The following is a 15793-nucleotide window of genomic DNA, read 5'->3' as shown; positions in this document are numbered from 1 at the left end:
CCAAAGGCTATTAAACTGTTAATCCATGTTTTTTATTTAAAATCTTTAAATTGTAACCCCATTCCAACTTGAAAATGACATTGCTTATTTTATGTCATGATAATAAATAAGTTAAATAAATGATTCTTTGATGTGCTGAGGGTGCAAATGGATCTGGGGAATTTACAGAATTGATATTTTCTGAAAGATACATGCGGACATTACTGTACTCATTACTTCTCACTGTAACAACCTCAGCTCAGCATGAATGAGCTGCTGCCTGAGGAACAAAACCCAGGGTTTCAAAACCCCGAAGGTTCATTACGTCAGTGGCTACGGAAGTGAAACAGTATAGCACACATGCTACGTAATTTTGACTTTGAATTGGTGATCATAATGACAGTGTGCTGTTTTTTTGCAAGATATGATGTTTAAATCTCTATAATTTCCATAAATCGGCCTCAGAATTAGGACAGCAGGAGTAATCTGGTCCTCTCGGTCATTTCAAGAGACTGTTTCTTCATCCACGTGAGTAACGTGTTACAAAACTGAACCGAGCTCCTTGTATCAAACTGTCTCATGCTGCTCCAAAGGAAAGACGGGTCTAGTCTCTGAGTGGGGCTGCCTCTTCGCAACTTTCTTGAGAGATGAAACCCTTTGAACCTCAGGTCAGCTTGTCACATTGAGCCACATTCACTGACAGGTCAAGTGTTTGCTCTTTAGTGCAGTGAACCAGGTGTCATGTCCGAAGTTGTAATGTAGATTAAAATACTGTGTTTTATGTTTTGTTCTTTAGTTGGTAGAGGTCCCTAAAGGAGCACCAAGCACCCTTCGCCTCCAGACTGTTACTTGGTGGATGTGATACCAGTTGGCTGAAGCTGCTTCTTAGTTTGACATTGGGGTGGAAGGTGGACACGGTGTTGGTGCAATGAAGACCTCGGTGCACACTTAACCTGAGCCCAGGTCTGCGATTATGTTTCGACTCCGGTGTGTGAACTCCTGCCTTCGCAGGCTCCTTCATGGGGGGACAGTGAGCCGAGACCAGGTTCTGGAGCAGCTGCAGGTTTGCGCGGCTGAAGACCAGGTGTTTGATGTGGTGGGCAAGAACAGGGCCAAGCTGGCAGCGAACCATGTCAGCTGTGCTGTGGGGATGCTGTGGCAGTTTCAGAGAGAGAAACCTCAGCTGCTCAGGACTGTGGAGCTCATCAAGACTCACCCACAGTTCTTGACTCTCCGGGTTTTGGCTGAGAACAAAATTGCTCTTATGGATGATTTTATGTTGGTGGACATGCTTTACAATTTCCTCAGGTACATTAAAATACAAACATTGTCGGCTTCAAGAATGTGTGTATGAAATTGTAATGACATTATGCTGAATTATTGTCCATCTCGTAGGCTGAATGTGGATCCACATGACTCTCTTGTTCAGCAGTTGGTTTCAGAGGCATGGCTAAGAATAGACAGGTAGGATTGCATTCATTTTTTTGTTGTTTTGTGTTTGTTTTTAGGTAATGAAATTTAGGGCTCAACATTTATTTTCATTTCAACAATTATTTTCTTCAGTCAATCAATTAACTGTTTAGTCTATAAGATGCCAGAAAATAGTGAAAATTATCCATCATAATTTCCCAGAGCCCAAAAGTGATGCAGTCAACTGTCTTGTTGTTCCAACTTTACGTGCTAAACGCCAAAATATTAAATTTACAGTGATAAAAATAGAGAAAAGCAGCTAATTGTCAAACAGCAGAAGCTAGAAATAGCAAGTGTTTTGCATTTTACCTGATACATCACTGAACAGATGAATCAGTATCAAAACTGTTATTAAACTTTCTGTTAGTCAATTTATGGATGAGTTGTCTAATTGTCTCAACCCTCATGAGTTACACAAATGTTGATTCTTGCAGATTTCCAATGGCGTCCCTGTCCAAGTTTTCTATTTGTCTAGGTGATCTTCACCTTCAGCACAGTCCTCTAATGGGCCACATCACCAGTATTGTGGATCAGAGGCTGTCGTCTGTCGATGATGCCAGGTTGGTCATCGTACAAATATGATCAAATGTAAGCATCTCATGTTGCGTATTTACTCTCTGGTGTTGTTTTCCCAGGATCCTAACTACACTGATGATAAGCTTGTCATCCCTGGTGTCTCCCCGGCTGCGGGATGCCCTGATTGGCAAGGCAGAACATCTCCTGGACACCATGGATCCCTCACATTACAACAACCCTCGCAGAGTGGTGCAGTTCCTGCGCAACATGAAGTACAGCCACCGGCCTCTGCTGGAGAAGTGCAACCAAATCCTCTTGTGCAACGTTCCCAGGCTGGACGCAGAGAATATCAGCCTGATTATGGGGCTGTATCAGTCCCTGCAGTTCAACAACTGTGACTTCAGGCTGGCTGTTAAACAAAGGCTGATAGAACTGATGGATTCAAGCACTGATCCGTTCTCCTTCACTAAACTATTTGTTGCTCTGGCTCCCATGGCCAGTCCGGAGATCAGAGAAGGGTTTGTATCATTAAGCCTGTGAATATTCTCATTTGTCCAGGTCATAGTATCTCAAAGGAGTTTTAAATCGAAAGCAACTGGACTTGGTTATTTGTCTAGGAAGACGTTTCACCTCTCATCCAAGAGGCTTCATCAGTTCTTTCTCGCACCTGACCAGGCTGGGACTGGTCCAACTATCTGGTGTGGAGACCCAGGTATTTAACCTCTGGGAGGGGCTTTTCACAAGGCTGATGATGTCATTGGTTCCCTTTGTGCTCCATGTGCCAAGAAAAACAACTGTTCACAAGTGGCATGTGACTCCAACGACTGTCGTTATAACACAATAAGGCTCTAACGAAGTCGAAACCAACTCTCCACCAAGACAGTCACTGTAACGACTGTCGTTAGAGTGACTAGTCCGGTTGCTTTTGATTTAAAACTCCTTTGAGTTTGTATCATTATAAGTGAAGGAATAAATGAGTAGAAATCTAACCCTTTAAAGCAGTTCTTGAGTCTCACTGGTCTGCTTTGTGGTTTCATTCCTCTCAGGTTGGAGAACACTGCCTTCCTGTTGGCGGATGAGCTCAGTGCACAGCAGGCTCTGGCTATAGCTGAAGCACTAGAAGAGAGTCAAAGCAGGAACCTTAGTTTACTGAACAAGTGAGTTCATATCTCTGCCATAGAGCAGCAGAACCAGCATATCAACTTATTGCAGAGGTTTTAGCTTTGCCATATATGTCAGCTGAAAAAGAGCTGAGCTGAAAGAGCCGAAGAAAGAATCAGAATTACAAAAAATATATATTTTTGAGGTGGAGGTTGAAATTTCGTTCTTGACCTTGGATACAGGACCTTTTGGGAGCTATACACAATCTCCCTCAGCGGACGAAGTTGTCCTGCTGTCATGTAATTGGAGAGGTTCATATTCTGTGAAATGTTTTCCAGAATTGCATCAGTAATCAAGAGGAACCTTCATGTGTATAAACCAATGGAGGTGGCCAGAATCACCCAAGCCCTTTGTCTGTTGGAGTACCAGAAGCCTGAGCTCTTCACCAAACTAAAAAAAATTTTGGTCAAGTGAGTATTTATTTGAGCTAAAAAGCCATTTTTGCTCCACACATTGATTGAATAAAATATAGACTGATTACATTTCATCTTGCAGCTTTTTGCAGCACAGCGTCTTCCCCTATGAGGTGACCATGCTGACCCGCGTTCTGTCCATGATGTCCTGCCCACAGCTGGACGAGGCCGTGACCTCACGGGTAGAGGCGGTGGTGACGCAGTGCAACCTCAGTGACCTCAGTACCATTTCCTACGCCATTGCCAAGTGGGTACGGAACGATCCGTCGTACCGCCACAACACTCCCAGTAAGTTTGTCCGCCTGCTGCAGACTCTGAACCGCTGCGGCCACGAGAGGCTACAGACGGCTGACCGGCTGGACTTGGTGCTTGAAGAGCTCAAGTTTGTGTCAGGGGAGTGGTTTGAAGAAATGCTACTCGAAGAGACAATGGTCATGCTGCAGAGGATGATGGACCAAATAAACTGGACCAATGTGCCTGAATTGTCCCTTTTCTTAACCCGGATGAATCACCTCTGCCCTCCTCTGATGGACCGGATCGCCAGTGTGACCATCAAAGACATTGACAAGGTGCTTTAAGAGACAACACAACATGCTAAGTCTGGAATAACTAATTATATATTAATTGTACTTTTCCTATATCATTTTTAAGATTCACTACTCGGCAACATACGCCACCCTGCTACCCTTTTCTGTCCTGAATTATGATCCTCCACAAGCAGATGAGTTGTTTGATGCTTGTATCCAGCGCTTCACTCCTCATATCAGTAAGTGAATTGTCAATTTATAGACTTTTTTTTTTTTTCTTATTTTAGGATCACACCAATCCATAACATCTCTCCATGTATTTGTAGACTCCTTTGACCCACATCTGCTAGTTCACCTGGCATACTCCTTGGCTGTGGCCGACTGTTTTCCTGAAGAACTGGTCAGAGAAATCTTCAGTATCGACTTTCTGGGAAAACTGGATTCCCAACTAGAAAGTATGTGTCCATTTGGTGTAGAATTATATTAAAAAAAAACACTTGTCTTTGTGTATCTGTGGCAGAATATTCATCTTGAGATTTAAGCACTTTACACTTGTCGAATAGAACTAATGTAACTGTTCACATTGCTTCTTACAGCCCTGCCCGATCCCCTCAACATGCGGACCAGACTGCGCCTCATGGAGCTCAATCGTGCCGTGTGCCTCGAGTGTCCTGAGTTCCAGGTGCCGTGGTTTCATGAGCGCTACTGCAAGCAGATGCAAAAGAAAGGTAATGAGATGCATTAATATCTTCTGGTGTTGCTGGGTTAGAAGTTTGAATTAAATCAATTCATACCATCCATTTCCTGTCAAAATGGTTTTTTTTTTTCAGGGAATGGCATTGTTAGTCCTGTGCAGCAGCAAATCCACAAAATGCTGGGTGAAGTTCTCGGTGGCATAAACTGCGTCCGAGTGTCAGTTTTGACTCCATATTTTTACACAGTAGGTGAGTAGTGGTGAATAATGTCCATCTCAATATTAAACACTGATTTGTTGATACTTTATCACACCTTTTCTGTTCTATCATGTTTGCACCAGAGGAAGAAAATTAGCTCCCATACTTTGAGTGAATTTATATGCATCAATTTCAGTTTATAACTCCTAAAGACAAACTTTAAAGTACAGTGTCATTACTTGGCAATACAGGCTTGAATTTGTCCCTTGTGTGCACTTCAGTAGAGGTGAATGGGAAATGGAGCAAATATTTGTATGATAGAAGTGTAATGTGACCATGTTTTGTCCTTTAAGACTTTGAATGCATACTGGACACACACCTACAGCCGCTGCCTTACAGCACTCCGAGCACACTGCAGATCTCAGACAAAGGGAAGGTTCTCTGGGCGACGAGCTCGCTGGAAAACGCCAAGGATGAGCTGCCACCTGGAGCTCAGCGGTAGCACCACAAACACAACACAGCCTGAATATTGAAGATGACCACTCGGAAATGAAATATATTTGACATTTTGTTTCTTTTTATCACTCAGAGTTGCCGTGGACTTTCTTGATTCAAAGTGCTTCTGTAAAAATTCTCATCATATGAAAGGTGAAGCCATGATGAGAAAAAGACACCTTGAAATTCTGGGATATCGAGTTGTTCAGGTAAGAAGACACAATTCAAGTTGACAGGGCATGTAGCACTGTACATCTCTTGTTCTGAATCTTATTAAATGTCAATGTAATATTTTATGAAACCCTGAGAGTAAAATAGTGTGTGTGTTTTTTGTTTTTTTATTACAGATCCCTCACTTTGAATGGAACTCCATGGAGCTTTCAACACAGGATGCCTGGAAGGAATACCTAAAGAAGAAAATATTTGGAGAGCTTTCTTCTTGAAGGCATTTATTTATTGACTGGTGAAGGAAATGTTACATTGAACACTGAGCTTTCAGCCTGGTTTTAGAGAAATTCTTGGCAGTTACTGAATGCAAAGATTCAAGTGCTCCTTATTTTTTTGTTATAGAGCCTAAAATTAACAATGGACATGTAAGTAAGATTGTGTGTTATTTGCTTTTGTATTAAATAACTTTGTAAAAAATAAAATGTAAAACATTATTCTCAGTTTGTACATATCTAACAATTATTACAACTGGGGGTTTATGGTATGATTTTAATCTACTGTTATCTGGTATTATTATCTGCAAAAAAAAAAGTGCTGCACTCCAATAAGATGTGCATCAGATGAAGTCGAGGTGAGCTCATAGGTCTCTTTTCTTAGTATGGTGTACAAATTGGCACAAATCTTTCAACTTATTGTCGACCTTTTCCACATGCACATCAGCAGATATCTGACCAGTTATTTTTCTTGTGTAACAACAGTAATAAGGGTAAAGTTGAAGTTCGTCAGGCGCATGCACAGGGCTTCAGGTCCTTAGTATTGTACTTTAGTGTCATCTGAACTGTGTGCAATGATATTTTAATACTGAATAGCTGCAAATGACACACTGTAGGTGAGTAGAAGAGGAACATTTCCAGATTGACAGAAGAAAATATTTATATCTATGCAAACTGTAATATGATTTAAGTGTAATGGGTAAGATCAGAAGAAACAACAATTGCTGGTCCAAAATAAAGTAACTGACATTGATGATCATGTTAAATTACAATACATTTTATTAAAACAAAAACTCAGTACAGGCAAAAGGGATGAGTGTGATATGTTAAAATGATAAATGACAACAATGAGCCACTACATAATAGCGTGTACATAATACTCTCCTACAGCAGTAAACTGAATGTTGCTGAACTGCTGTCACAGTTTGGGCATTCTGGCTGTATTCAGACGCATGGACACACAGGAGGCTCCAGCTGCGTAACGCATCTCTCTGATCATGCCGCTCCACTGCTTCTTGTCATCCTCATACCTGGTAAGGAGGTTAACACATGTTACTGTATTAGACCGGTGAGAGAGTGCAAGAAGAGTCATAATTGTAAAAGATGCATGTTATTTGCTACAACATATAAAGTACATGCAACAAAAATCGACACTTACTGCCAAATGTCAATGACTTCACTGGGTGCACACTCTTTGTTCTCGTTCTCCACCATGGTGAAGCCTCCCACAGCATACAGCAGCCCGCCACAGCTGACCAGGTTGACTGAACTCCTCTCCTGTGGAAACTCTGTGAAGGGTGACCACCTGCAACAAGGTTCACTCGGCTGGATTAATGTGATTCCGCTGTTTTTTTCTTTGGTCCTTAAAAAAACTCAGCAAGAGTTTGTTGACTTCTACTCTTCACTACAGATTTAAAGCAGTGGTTCTCAGCTTGGTGGTCGGGACCCCATAAAGAGGGTCAAGAGAAATCTGAGAGAAGTCACAAAATGAGTAAAGGAAAGAAAACTGTATTTTTGCAACACAAATTATGCTTAATTGGTCTGACTTTTCTCTAATTTTGGGGATGGCTGTGGCTCAGGAGTTAGATTAGTGGGTTGTCTATCAATCATAGGTAGAGCTGGGTTCAATCCCCAGCTCTATGTGTCAAAGTGCCCTTGGGCAAGAGACACTGAACCTCAAATTGCTCCTGTTGGTCAGGCCAGCTCACTACTGTCAGTGTGTGACTGTGTGTAAATGGGTGAATAAAAGACAAATTGAGAAGTACTTCTAATAAAAGCACAAATACTGGAAACTGGAAATCTTTCAAATCAAGAAATCTGTGAAAAGGGAAACAAAGGGTGAACTGCTTCGCCATTACCTGTGACCAGGGGTCGCAAGCCCAAATGGTTGGCAACTTCTGATTTAAACAACTGCAACATTTCATGAGTATTTGGCTGAAACTGATTTGAATGTAAAATGAAAATATCATAATAAAACATTAAATAGTCTAGTATATGTTTTGCAGTGTGACATTTGCTATCAACATATAGAAGTGAGAACAAAAATAAATTAAAATCTAAAAAAATTATCTAAAATTTATGGTGTCCAATTACATTTATGATATCCAAATATGGTAACAACAATAAACACTTTGTTAGTCTAAAGGGCCTATACTGATACGACAATAAAGACAAGAAAGACACATACTTGTTGCTTCCAAAGTCATAGGCCTCACATGTAGCTACGAGGCCTTCTTCATTGACTCCTCCAGCCACAATAATCTTCCCGTTGTGGATAACCGCTCCAAACATCGATCTGGGTGTCTTCATGGACGCCACCTCCTTCCACTCTGACCTCTTGTGGTTGTATGCAAACATCTTGTTGGTTGATTTACTTTACCAGTGAGACAAGGTGATTCCCAAGAAGGGTTATCATACTGTGAAAATCATATTTCGACTTTATATTAAATGTTCTGACGTCGCAGTCTTACTTGTCATCTGTTTTGCCTCCAATACAGTACACCAGCCCGTTTTCAGAGACCACACAGTGGCCGTGGACTTTCAAGGGCAACTTTTTTGTCTCAGTCCACTTCATTTTTCTACAGGGGCAGATAAAGTGACAGAGAATATGTTCAACAGTTAATACACACAAATGCTCTAAATAGGAACCCATTGAATTAACATTCAGATGGTAGATGTTTTGGACTTACTCAGTGTCATAGCACATGACACTGTCATGTGACTCATCAGACTGTAAATCTTTTCCTGCTACAGCAAAGATGAGATTTTCAAATTCCCCCATGGCGAAGAGACACCTGGGGGAGGGCATCGGTGGCAGAGCAATCCACTCAGCAGCAAGGCTGTCCAACTGAAAGGCACAGTGAAATATGTTTTAAAACAAAGGGAGGTGTAATGTTAAGGCAAATTAAACCACAGTTTTTCCTACCTGGTAGAAGTAACATTGCAATGGGTTTTCTTTGTCCTCTTCATCAACAAAGAGTCCCCCCAACACATACAGATTGTTCTTCTTCGATGTCAGACTGACATGGTTTCGGGGAATCTGCTCAGCCATCCCAGCAAGAAAGCATTCGTTCTCCTGGCTGTCATAGGCCACGGCAGCAGTGTCATTGATCATCAACAGCAGGTCTTTGGCGTACATGCCATATCTGCGGTTGTCATTCAGGTAGCCAGGCAACTTCTCTCCCTCCTCTCCTTCTTCACCACCTTGTCCCTTCTTCCTCTCGGGCAGCTTCCCTGCAAAGGCTTCCTTGATGACTTTGAGTTTCTTGAGAAGCTCGGGATCAGCCTTGATGAGGTCATCTTTCTCTACCTTTTCCTTGAAGTACTTCTCTGGGAGCAAACGGAAGCGAATACACTCGAAGGCCTCGTCTAAGGATTTTATGCGCTTCTCTTTGTCTTTCCTGATCCACCTCATGAGCGTTTCAAACACCATCTCCTCTTTGTCTACATTCAGTGCATCTGCTCCAATAATAGCAAAGAGTTCAGGAGGAGCAAGCTCTAAAAAATCCCCATCCTTGGCTATGGTCTCAAACCGATCTGCGATGTAATCTCGAGCTGCCATTGCCAGTCTGGCACAGTTTAGCATCAGTCCCAGCCTGTAGATGGCAAGACAGTTTTTCCTTGAGAGCCTCTTCTGCAGGTAATTCACAGAAACTGTGAACACTGAGGGGATCTGGAAGCGATTGGCAACAGTCAAAATATCCTGGACATTGTCGTCATTGATGTCAATCTCTGCTGAGTACATGTAATTCACAATCAACTCCATAACACTGGGGTCCAGGTTCTCCAGCTCAACCTCCATTTTGTCCACTTCCTTGCCATCCTCTGAAAAGTAAAGCTCCCGGAAATAAGGACTACATGCTGCCAGAATGAGCCGATGGCAGGGGATGCTTTTGTCTCCAACCTTTAGGATACAATCAATTAACTTATTCTCATTCAGAAGCTCTTTGAGTCCATCCTGCAGCAAAGTGCTCTGAAAAAGACGGAGATCTTCCCTCAAGCCTTGGGGATCCATTCTTTTAGGACTGGAAGTAAATGAAGGTGAAGCAGTTCTTGACTGACCGTCCCAGCTGGTGAAGACAGAGAACTATAGGCAGGCAGGTCTGAAGCCACTTCAATATAACTGTGCCCCTCTAAATATAGCCAACCATCCCATCCATGAAGAATTCAGGTTGGCCGAATCGGTGAGCTCACACAGCTGTCGCAGAGTAGAAACAACTGTGACGGCCTTGTTACCCCAGTGATTAGTAACAACATTGTTGTACGGCCACACGAAAATAACCTCTGATCTTTTCATTTTATTTTCTCATGTCTATCTAATACATTGAAAATACATTCTTACAAGATATGCAGCAAAGTACATAATAAAAACACAGAACACTTAACACAATGGCAGGACCATTGGCTCTACTGTACGTGATAAAAGATCTGGCTGGAATTTACTACAATCATGTGTATTCTACTGACATCTTCATGTGGAGTGACTCACAATTCATTGATAGTAATGACTATTTCTCTGCAGTGTGTGAGTCAGTATTTGCGTGAGTACTTTCAAAGGGGTATTACCTAACAAGCAGATGGGGTCAGTGAACAGCTGCTGCCACAGGAGGTGACAGTTTGTCCTCTTTTAACATTTTTAACATACTTCAGCACCTCGTACAGTTTTTTATTTAGCCTGAGATCATTAGGTTCTTTGCCAATGCGAATGAATGACATGTATGTATGTGATACCTAAACATTGAAATTGTTTAAAAACATGTACTCTCCAATATCTATTTAAATACATTTATTTATGAACTTTTAACAATACAAACAGCATCATGTTTCACAGTCTATCCACTAGAGGAAAATATACTTTATACAAGTATACTATACAAATTAGTCCACCATTAATCTGTCACACATGGAATATAGTGTTTTCTTATTATGAAAAGTATGTATGCATAAGCTGTACAACTTTTAACCTGAGCTATAAATACATAAATTATTTCCTGAATAATTACACTATGTAAATGAACATTTTTTCAGCCCATGACTTCCCACAGTCCGTTAAGTGTGAAGCCATCCTTTAGCTTCTCAATGGCGAGGCCCAGCTCCTCAGAGAACACTGGCTCCCGGTCTTGTTGCTTTGGAATGACAATAAACAAGTTTCACATACCGTACAACATACTTAATTATTATTATTATCATTAGTTGTGAGAATTTACCTTGTTCCCATCAGCAAAGTAGGCCTGAAAGCAAGCACACATAAACAAGACAAGTAATTAGCACATTTAATTAAACTCACTGGCGTACTTACTGTCTGTAATAATAGATTATTGTTGTCAGATGAGCACCACTCTGACAAACATAAGCACTAGGCAACATAAATTCATGTTTTGTTCATCATGCTGAAAGGTATTAGCTAACAGCTATTCTGAGAGTCTGAAAACTAAACCACTGACACCCAAAGGAGTATAAGAGTGACCAACGGAAACACTCACGGTAAAAGCATCAGTCTGCTCATCGGGCTCAATTTCCACATCATCAGGAGGCTGTTCCACTGTGAGTTCTTCCAGCGGCTGGGGCTGCAATCATTGTTAGGACAAACAGAGCTATGACAACAGGATCAGCTGAACTGATGGGCAGCTACAGTGAAGTATTCAAAATATTACTGGGAATCTAGGTGGAAGAAATCAGCTGTTAAAATGAAAGTATTACATTTTACACTATTTTAAACTTGGTTGGTTTACAGTTTTAATGTCTAATGAGGTGTTCAGGGTCAGTGATTTTACTAAGATTCTAATATTTGTACCTTTTCTTCCATTTCATAGTCCACTCCAAAGATAGGGTTGGCAGAGTACACCTTATGCAATGAGTTGATTTCCTTAAGTGCGTCTTGAAGCTTATCCACAGGGTCAATCTTAAATCCGAGCACATAGCCACCACTCTAAAACCAAAAAGACAGAGTATATTTCTAGATTACCAGCAAACAAATCAGAGAAGAAACAATATTAATAATTTTATTGTAATCAGTCCAGGTGAGTGGGACTCAGGTTACCTGACGTGAACTCTCTATCACCAAAGCCAAGCCAAACTTTGAGTCTCTTATTCTGATAGACCACTTTGGGGGAAAAGGATAAAAAAAACCCAAAAAAAAACAAGATAATTAGTAGAAGCTTGTGTGCAACGGTTCAGTGGTGTCTGTGACTGAAGTGAAACTACCTAAATTTTAAACCCTTCGCCTGTTATCATCTATTACATGTGCTCATAAGTGTGTAAAAGATGGTGTGTATGTCTGGAAAATGGTACATAGAAATTTTAGCCGAAATTGCGAATACTACTACTGTCTACATTAGTTTCTAGTACCTCTGTTTGTTGCCATTAAAATGTGTGCAATTTTCAAAACATCTTGCGCCACAAATAAGCAACAAAGTGTCAATAAAAACCAGTAAAAACGGCAAATATATTTGTAACACTGCATTTCAGGCTCATTTGACCATTTAGTTGACCATTAAGTCAAGTGAGTAGAATTATTTAGTGTATCATACTTACAATCTGGAGGTAAGGAATGCTGACATTGAAGCTCTCGTTCATATTAGCATGCCACACAATCCGAACATTTGTGATGAAGAAAGTCCCAAGATTGCCCTAAAAAACAGAAAACAAACAACCATGGAGTCAATATAATCCAGTTACACACACTGCAAATTATTTATCTCCAATAATCACATCAAATGCACTATAATAACCTTGCTGATTGCATGTACTGGATGTATACTTCTTGAGAAGAATTGGAACTCCACTTAATGGAGGAGTAAGGGGCAAACAGTAGATATTGTATTTACATTTCATTACTTTCACTGCATCATCTAAATTTCATACATTTATATCCAGTTAACTGCTGACTGCTGACGGCTTTTCACTAACACAAGTTTAAAATTCATTTTGTTGAGACAACTTATTACGTTGCTTTACTTTTAAATTTTCACTGCTGAAAAAGATTCGTAGATTTGTAGTTTGCAATGTACAGCAGCTGTTTAGATCCCTCTGTTACGCTACATATGTGTAATGGAAATGCTGAAAACTATTTCAACAGACAAATTTCATAAAGAACACCAGTACCTGGTCACTGGATAAATTCCACACTCCATTAATTTTATCATACACTTGCTCCCGGGGCAAAAGCCTCAGCTGCTTATTTTGAATGAGAGCAGCTCGAAGTTTCAGGTCCCTGTACATTTTAGAGGTCTCATAGGCCCTGCAGCAAAATGAAATATATGTTAAATATTTGCTGTATTAGGGCATACATTTTATGTAAGCAGAGAATTGAAGATTCCCTCAGCATTGTTTTACCTGTGTACAGCAATGACAGAGGTAAAGAGCCGTGGACTTCCTGGAACCACGTTTGTGAAAATGAACTCAAATCTTGTGTTGTTGGACTTCGTCAAGATGTAGAGTGCTTCAGTTTGACCTCTCAATTTCTGGAAAAGAACAAATTCCTCAATTAGCATTTTTATTTGTCTTATTATTACTTATTACTTATTGACATTTGTTCTTGCATAGATTGATTTTTTTTTTCATTTTAGAATGACTTGTGGATAAAAAGACAAACACAATCAAACATTTGTTCACTTAAGAAGTGCCTATAATATCTCAAGTAAATCAGTCTACAAAAACACTCTTGACAAAAACTGGAATTGAAATAATATCATACAAGATATTTGATACCATTAAATAAAACATTTAATAGTTATAAAAATAAAACAACGGTTTACTTACTGAGTTAGCTGTCCTTGTTGTGATGTTTATGATTGAGTTGTAACCCACAGCTGAAGAAATAACAGATTTGCATTTAGACTGGTTGTATTTTTCATATAGTTTCACACTTAGCTTGTTACAGTCATCAGGGATTTTGTTGCCATACACTGGCTATTGTGAGCAGTCAAAGTAAAGTCCTTAAGACACAAACCACAGTCCGATCTCTAATATGATGCCTCATAATAGTTTGTTATTCTGTAATAAAAAATGAAAACAACCTTTGGACCTTCAAGCTTCTTAATTTTCAATATTGGTGGTAATGATGAATGAATAATAATGGAAACTGAGGTAGTTTAGAAAAGTAGAACAAAGCTATGATGAGCTTCAGCTCACCAAATTGTACATGTCTCTCTTTATTGGATTCTTCTGAAATTCATGACTAATGACTTAAGCCAAAAGGAAAACTAAATTGAGGGTGCACAGGAAAGTAATTAACCCTACAATGGAGTTTAAACCCCCGAAGATGTCAATTAATACAATTTAAGTCATTTAGTGCCATGCATTTCCAAGAAGTATTCGGCTAATGGAGGCAATAATAATAATAATAATAATTTTTTTAAAGTACATAAATTGATTTATCCATGCAGGTGTACTCACACAAATTGACTCTTGGCAGGGCCAGAGAGTGCCAAATGATCCTCAGGTTTGTTACTAACAGTCGTCCTACAAAAAAAAAAAGGGAATTACCAGTTATCAACTATCTATCAAGTTGCCCAGATAGTGTGAACCTCCAAGACAACTACCTCTATCTCCGTTGTTTCCTTTTGTGTCTTCTATGGAGTCCAGACAGTCTATCAGCACCTCTCCTGGGCGAGTTTTCATCTGCCTGTTAACAGAGACACATTGATAGACTGACAGTGTCTACCTGGTCTCTGCATCAAAACAATTATAACATTACGCTGCCTTAAAACGTCTCCTTCCACGACAGAATACACAGTTAAACCCAGTTATTGGGAAAACATCACAGCCAAGTATTAGCAACAGGCCATGTAGCGTAACTAAGCTAACCAGCTTCTATGATGATGAAATAATAAACGAGCTCAGCGTTAACTTACTGCGCTGTTATGTCGAATCTAACGTCTCTGTCCTCCCAGAGAGCATCTAAAACAGATGCCATGGCCACAGGTTTTCACTCTCAGAGGTTAGTTTCGCAACGTTAATTACCTGCGGTTGGTTTAGCTACTAGCTAAAGCCTACGATGCTGGCTAATCTGAAGAAGCCTGGCGTCACAATCACCGTGGCAACAGACGGCAAGCCGAAAGGACATAAACTGTTGTCACAGTCTTTTTACATACAGTCTATGGTTATAGTACACCACTACATTTATTACCACTCATACGAAATATGAAATTTTATATTAGTAAAAACTCAAACAACAGTCATGTAAAACAAAAAACGTTAATGTTCTTGTCAATTGTGATGTCTTTATGACGTACCCTGTTATTTTTGTTTCACAACTAGTGTTTGTGGCCTTAAATTTCCATTTCTGAACAAGTCTGTACAAAACAGCAATTATCTCGCTAATTGTCCCTGTTTTTTCTTTTCTTTTTTTTTTTTTTTGTCATTTGCTTTGAGAAACATCTGTCTGTCAAGTAATAGAGTGCTATAAAATTTAAAAAAATATGCTGCCTTTTTTGTCCACCATGACTGTGGACGGGAATGCCCTGAAGTGTTGTGAACTAATAAAGCCCAATGGGGTTCCCAATTAGTGTTCTGTTAAAGGCAAGTGTGAAGGAAAGTCCTGCCAATTAAGATGTTACAAACACATGGACAGAATAAGGTCTGTTGTACTTAACTTATATAGCACAATTCATGCACTAGGGGAGAACTCAATGTGCTTTACATTAGAAAGAAAATAAAGTTAGATTAAGGTACTTTTCATTGTTAAGAACAAGAAAAATCTTTCAATACTTTCTCTATTCTTCTAAGTGCTCTGTATTTCCAATTACATTATTTGAGATTAAACTAAAAAGCTAAAATAGTGTCCAATAACTTTTGATGGCAGTGAAAAACTATCAATATTTAACACTTATGACCAAGAAAACACTTATGACACGAACAGATTGTATCCTGTCTTAGTACTAAGGACACAAACAAGG

General features: G+C 39.9%; 3 protein-coding genes across 5 annotated transcripts; 1 reads left to right on the top strand and 2 right to left on the bottom strand.

Moving 5' to 3' along the window:
- The first annotated feature begins 307 nt into the window (after positions 1–307).
- Positions 308–6116, top strand: fastkd1 (FAST kinase domains 1). 2 transcript variants are annotated; one of them, XM_071474189.1, is made up of 15 exons: positions 308–647; positions 776–1287; positions 1375–1443; positions 1884–2009; positions 2085–2483; positions 3012–3122; positions 3405–3536; positions 3622–4108; positions 4191–4305; positions 4393–4521; positions 4663–4794; positions 4897–5010; positions 5313–5457; positions 5549–5663; positions 5802–6116. In XM_071474189.1, the coding sequence occupies exons 2-15, from the start codon at positions 953–955 to the stop codon at positions 5895–5897; spliced, it is 2505 nt and encodes an 834-aa protein (XP_071330290.1). In that variant the 5' UTR covers positions 308–647; positions 776–952; the 3' UTR covers positions 5898–6116. The 2 variants fall into 2 exon arrangements, with proteins under 2 accessions (XP_071330290.1, XP_071330298.1); XM_071474197.1 differs by having other exon boundaries at positions 310–507.
- Positions 6117–6651: 535 nt separating this feature from the next.
- On the bottom strand, positions 6652–9990 carry klhl41a (kelch-like family member 41a). The gene is made up of 6 exons (XM_071474210.1): positions 8821–9990; positions 8585–8742; positions 8366–8473; positions 8083–8268; positions 7054–7200; positions 6652–6925 (listed from the first exon to the last, which is right to left on the bottom strand). Exons 1-6 carry the CDS (start codon positions 9907–9909, stop codon positions 6814–6816), a joined length of 1800 nt encoding a protein of 599 aa, XP_071330311.1. The 5' UTR covers positions 9910–9990; the 3' UTR covers positions 6652–6813.
- Positions 9991–10665: 675 nt separating this feature from the next.
- On the bottom strand, positions 10666–14933 carry bbs5 (Bardet-Biedl syndrome 5). Of its 2 annotated transcripts, none has more exons than XM_071474222.1 (12): positions 14750–14933; positions 14438–14520; positions 14292–14357; positions 13656–13705; positions 13230–13357; positions 12999–13134; positions 12429–12524; positions 11935–11997; positions 11689–11823; positions 11378–11461; positions 11102–11125; positions 10666–11020 (listed from the first exon to the last, which is right to left on the bottom strand). In XM_071474222.1, the coding sequence occupies exons 1-12, from the start codon at positions 14809–14811 to the stop codon at positions 10919–10921; spliced, it is 1029 nt and encodes a 342-aa protein (XP_071330323.1). In that variant the 5' UTR covers positions 14812–14933; the 3' UTR covers positions 10666–10918. The 2 variants fall into 2 exon arrangements, with proteins under 2 accessions (XP_071330323.1, XP_071330332.1); XM_071474231.1 differs by having other exon boundaries at positions 14438–14566; positions 14750–14891.
- Positions 14934–15793: the final 860 nt, after the last annotated feature.

Source organism: Trachinotus anak, unplaced genomic scaffold, assembly GCF_046630095.1.
Source record: "Trachinotus anak isolate AG129_WGS33_773 ecotype Australia unplaced genomic scaffold, CSIRO_AGI_Tana_v1 ptg000001l, whole genome shotgun sequence".
Classification (NCBI taxonomy): domain Eukaryota; kingdom Metazoa; phylum Chordata; class Actinopteri; order Carangiformes; family Carangidae; genus Trachinotus; species Trachinotus anak.
The sequence above is the reverse complement of the archived record's forward strand: the minus strand, read 5'-3'. Positions and strand labels throughout refer to the sequence as shown.

Excerpts from the sequence above, each read along its gene's own strand:
- fastkd1 (XM_071474189.1), top strand. The coding sequence starts at position 953 with ATGTTTCGACTCCGGTGTGTGAACTCCTGCCTTCGCAGGCTCCTTCAT. Across the intron at positions 1,288-1,374 it reads ATGCTTTACAATTTCCTCAG|GCTGAATGTGGATCCACATG; the intron begins GTACATTAAAAT and ends TCCATCTCGTAG. Across the intron at positions 4,795-4,896 it reads CAAGCAGATGCAAAAGAAAG|GGAATGGCATTGTTAGTCCT; the intron begins GTAATGAGATGC and ends TTTTTTTTTCAG.
- klhl41a (XM_071474210.1), bottom strand. The coding sequence starts at position 9,909 with ATGGATCCCCAAGGCTTGAGGGAAGATCTCCGTCTTTTTCAGAGCACT. Across the intron at positions 7,201-8,082 it reads TATGACTTTGGAAGCAACAA|GTGGTCACCCTTCACAGAGT; the intron begins GTATGTGTCTTT and ends ACCTTGTTGCAG. Across the intron at positions 6,926-7,053 it reads GAAGTCATTGACATTTGGCA|GTATGAGGATGACAAGAAGC; the intron begins GTAAGTGTCGAT and ends CCTCCTTACCAG.
- bbs5 (XM_071474222.1), bottom strand. The coding sequence starts at position 14,811 with ATGGCATCTGTTTTAGATGCTCTCTGGGAGGACAGAGACGTTAGATTC. Across the intron at positions 14,358-14,437 it reads AGGAAACAACGGAGATAGAG|GACGACTGTTAGTAACAAAC; the intron begins GTAGTTGTCTTG and ends TTTTTTTTGTAG. Across the intron at positions 13,358-13,655 it reads CAACAAGGACAGCTAACTCA|AAATTGAGAGGTCAAACTGA; the intron begins GTAAGTAAACCG and ends GTTCTTTTCCAG.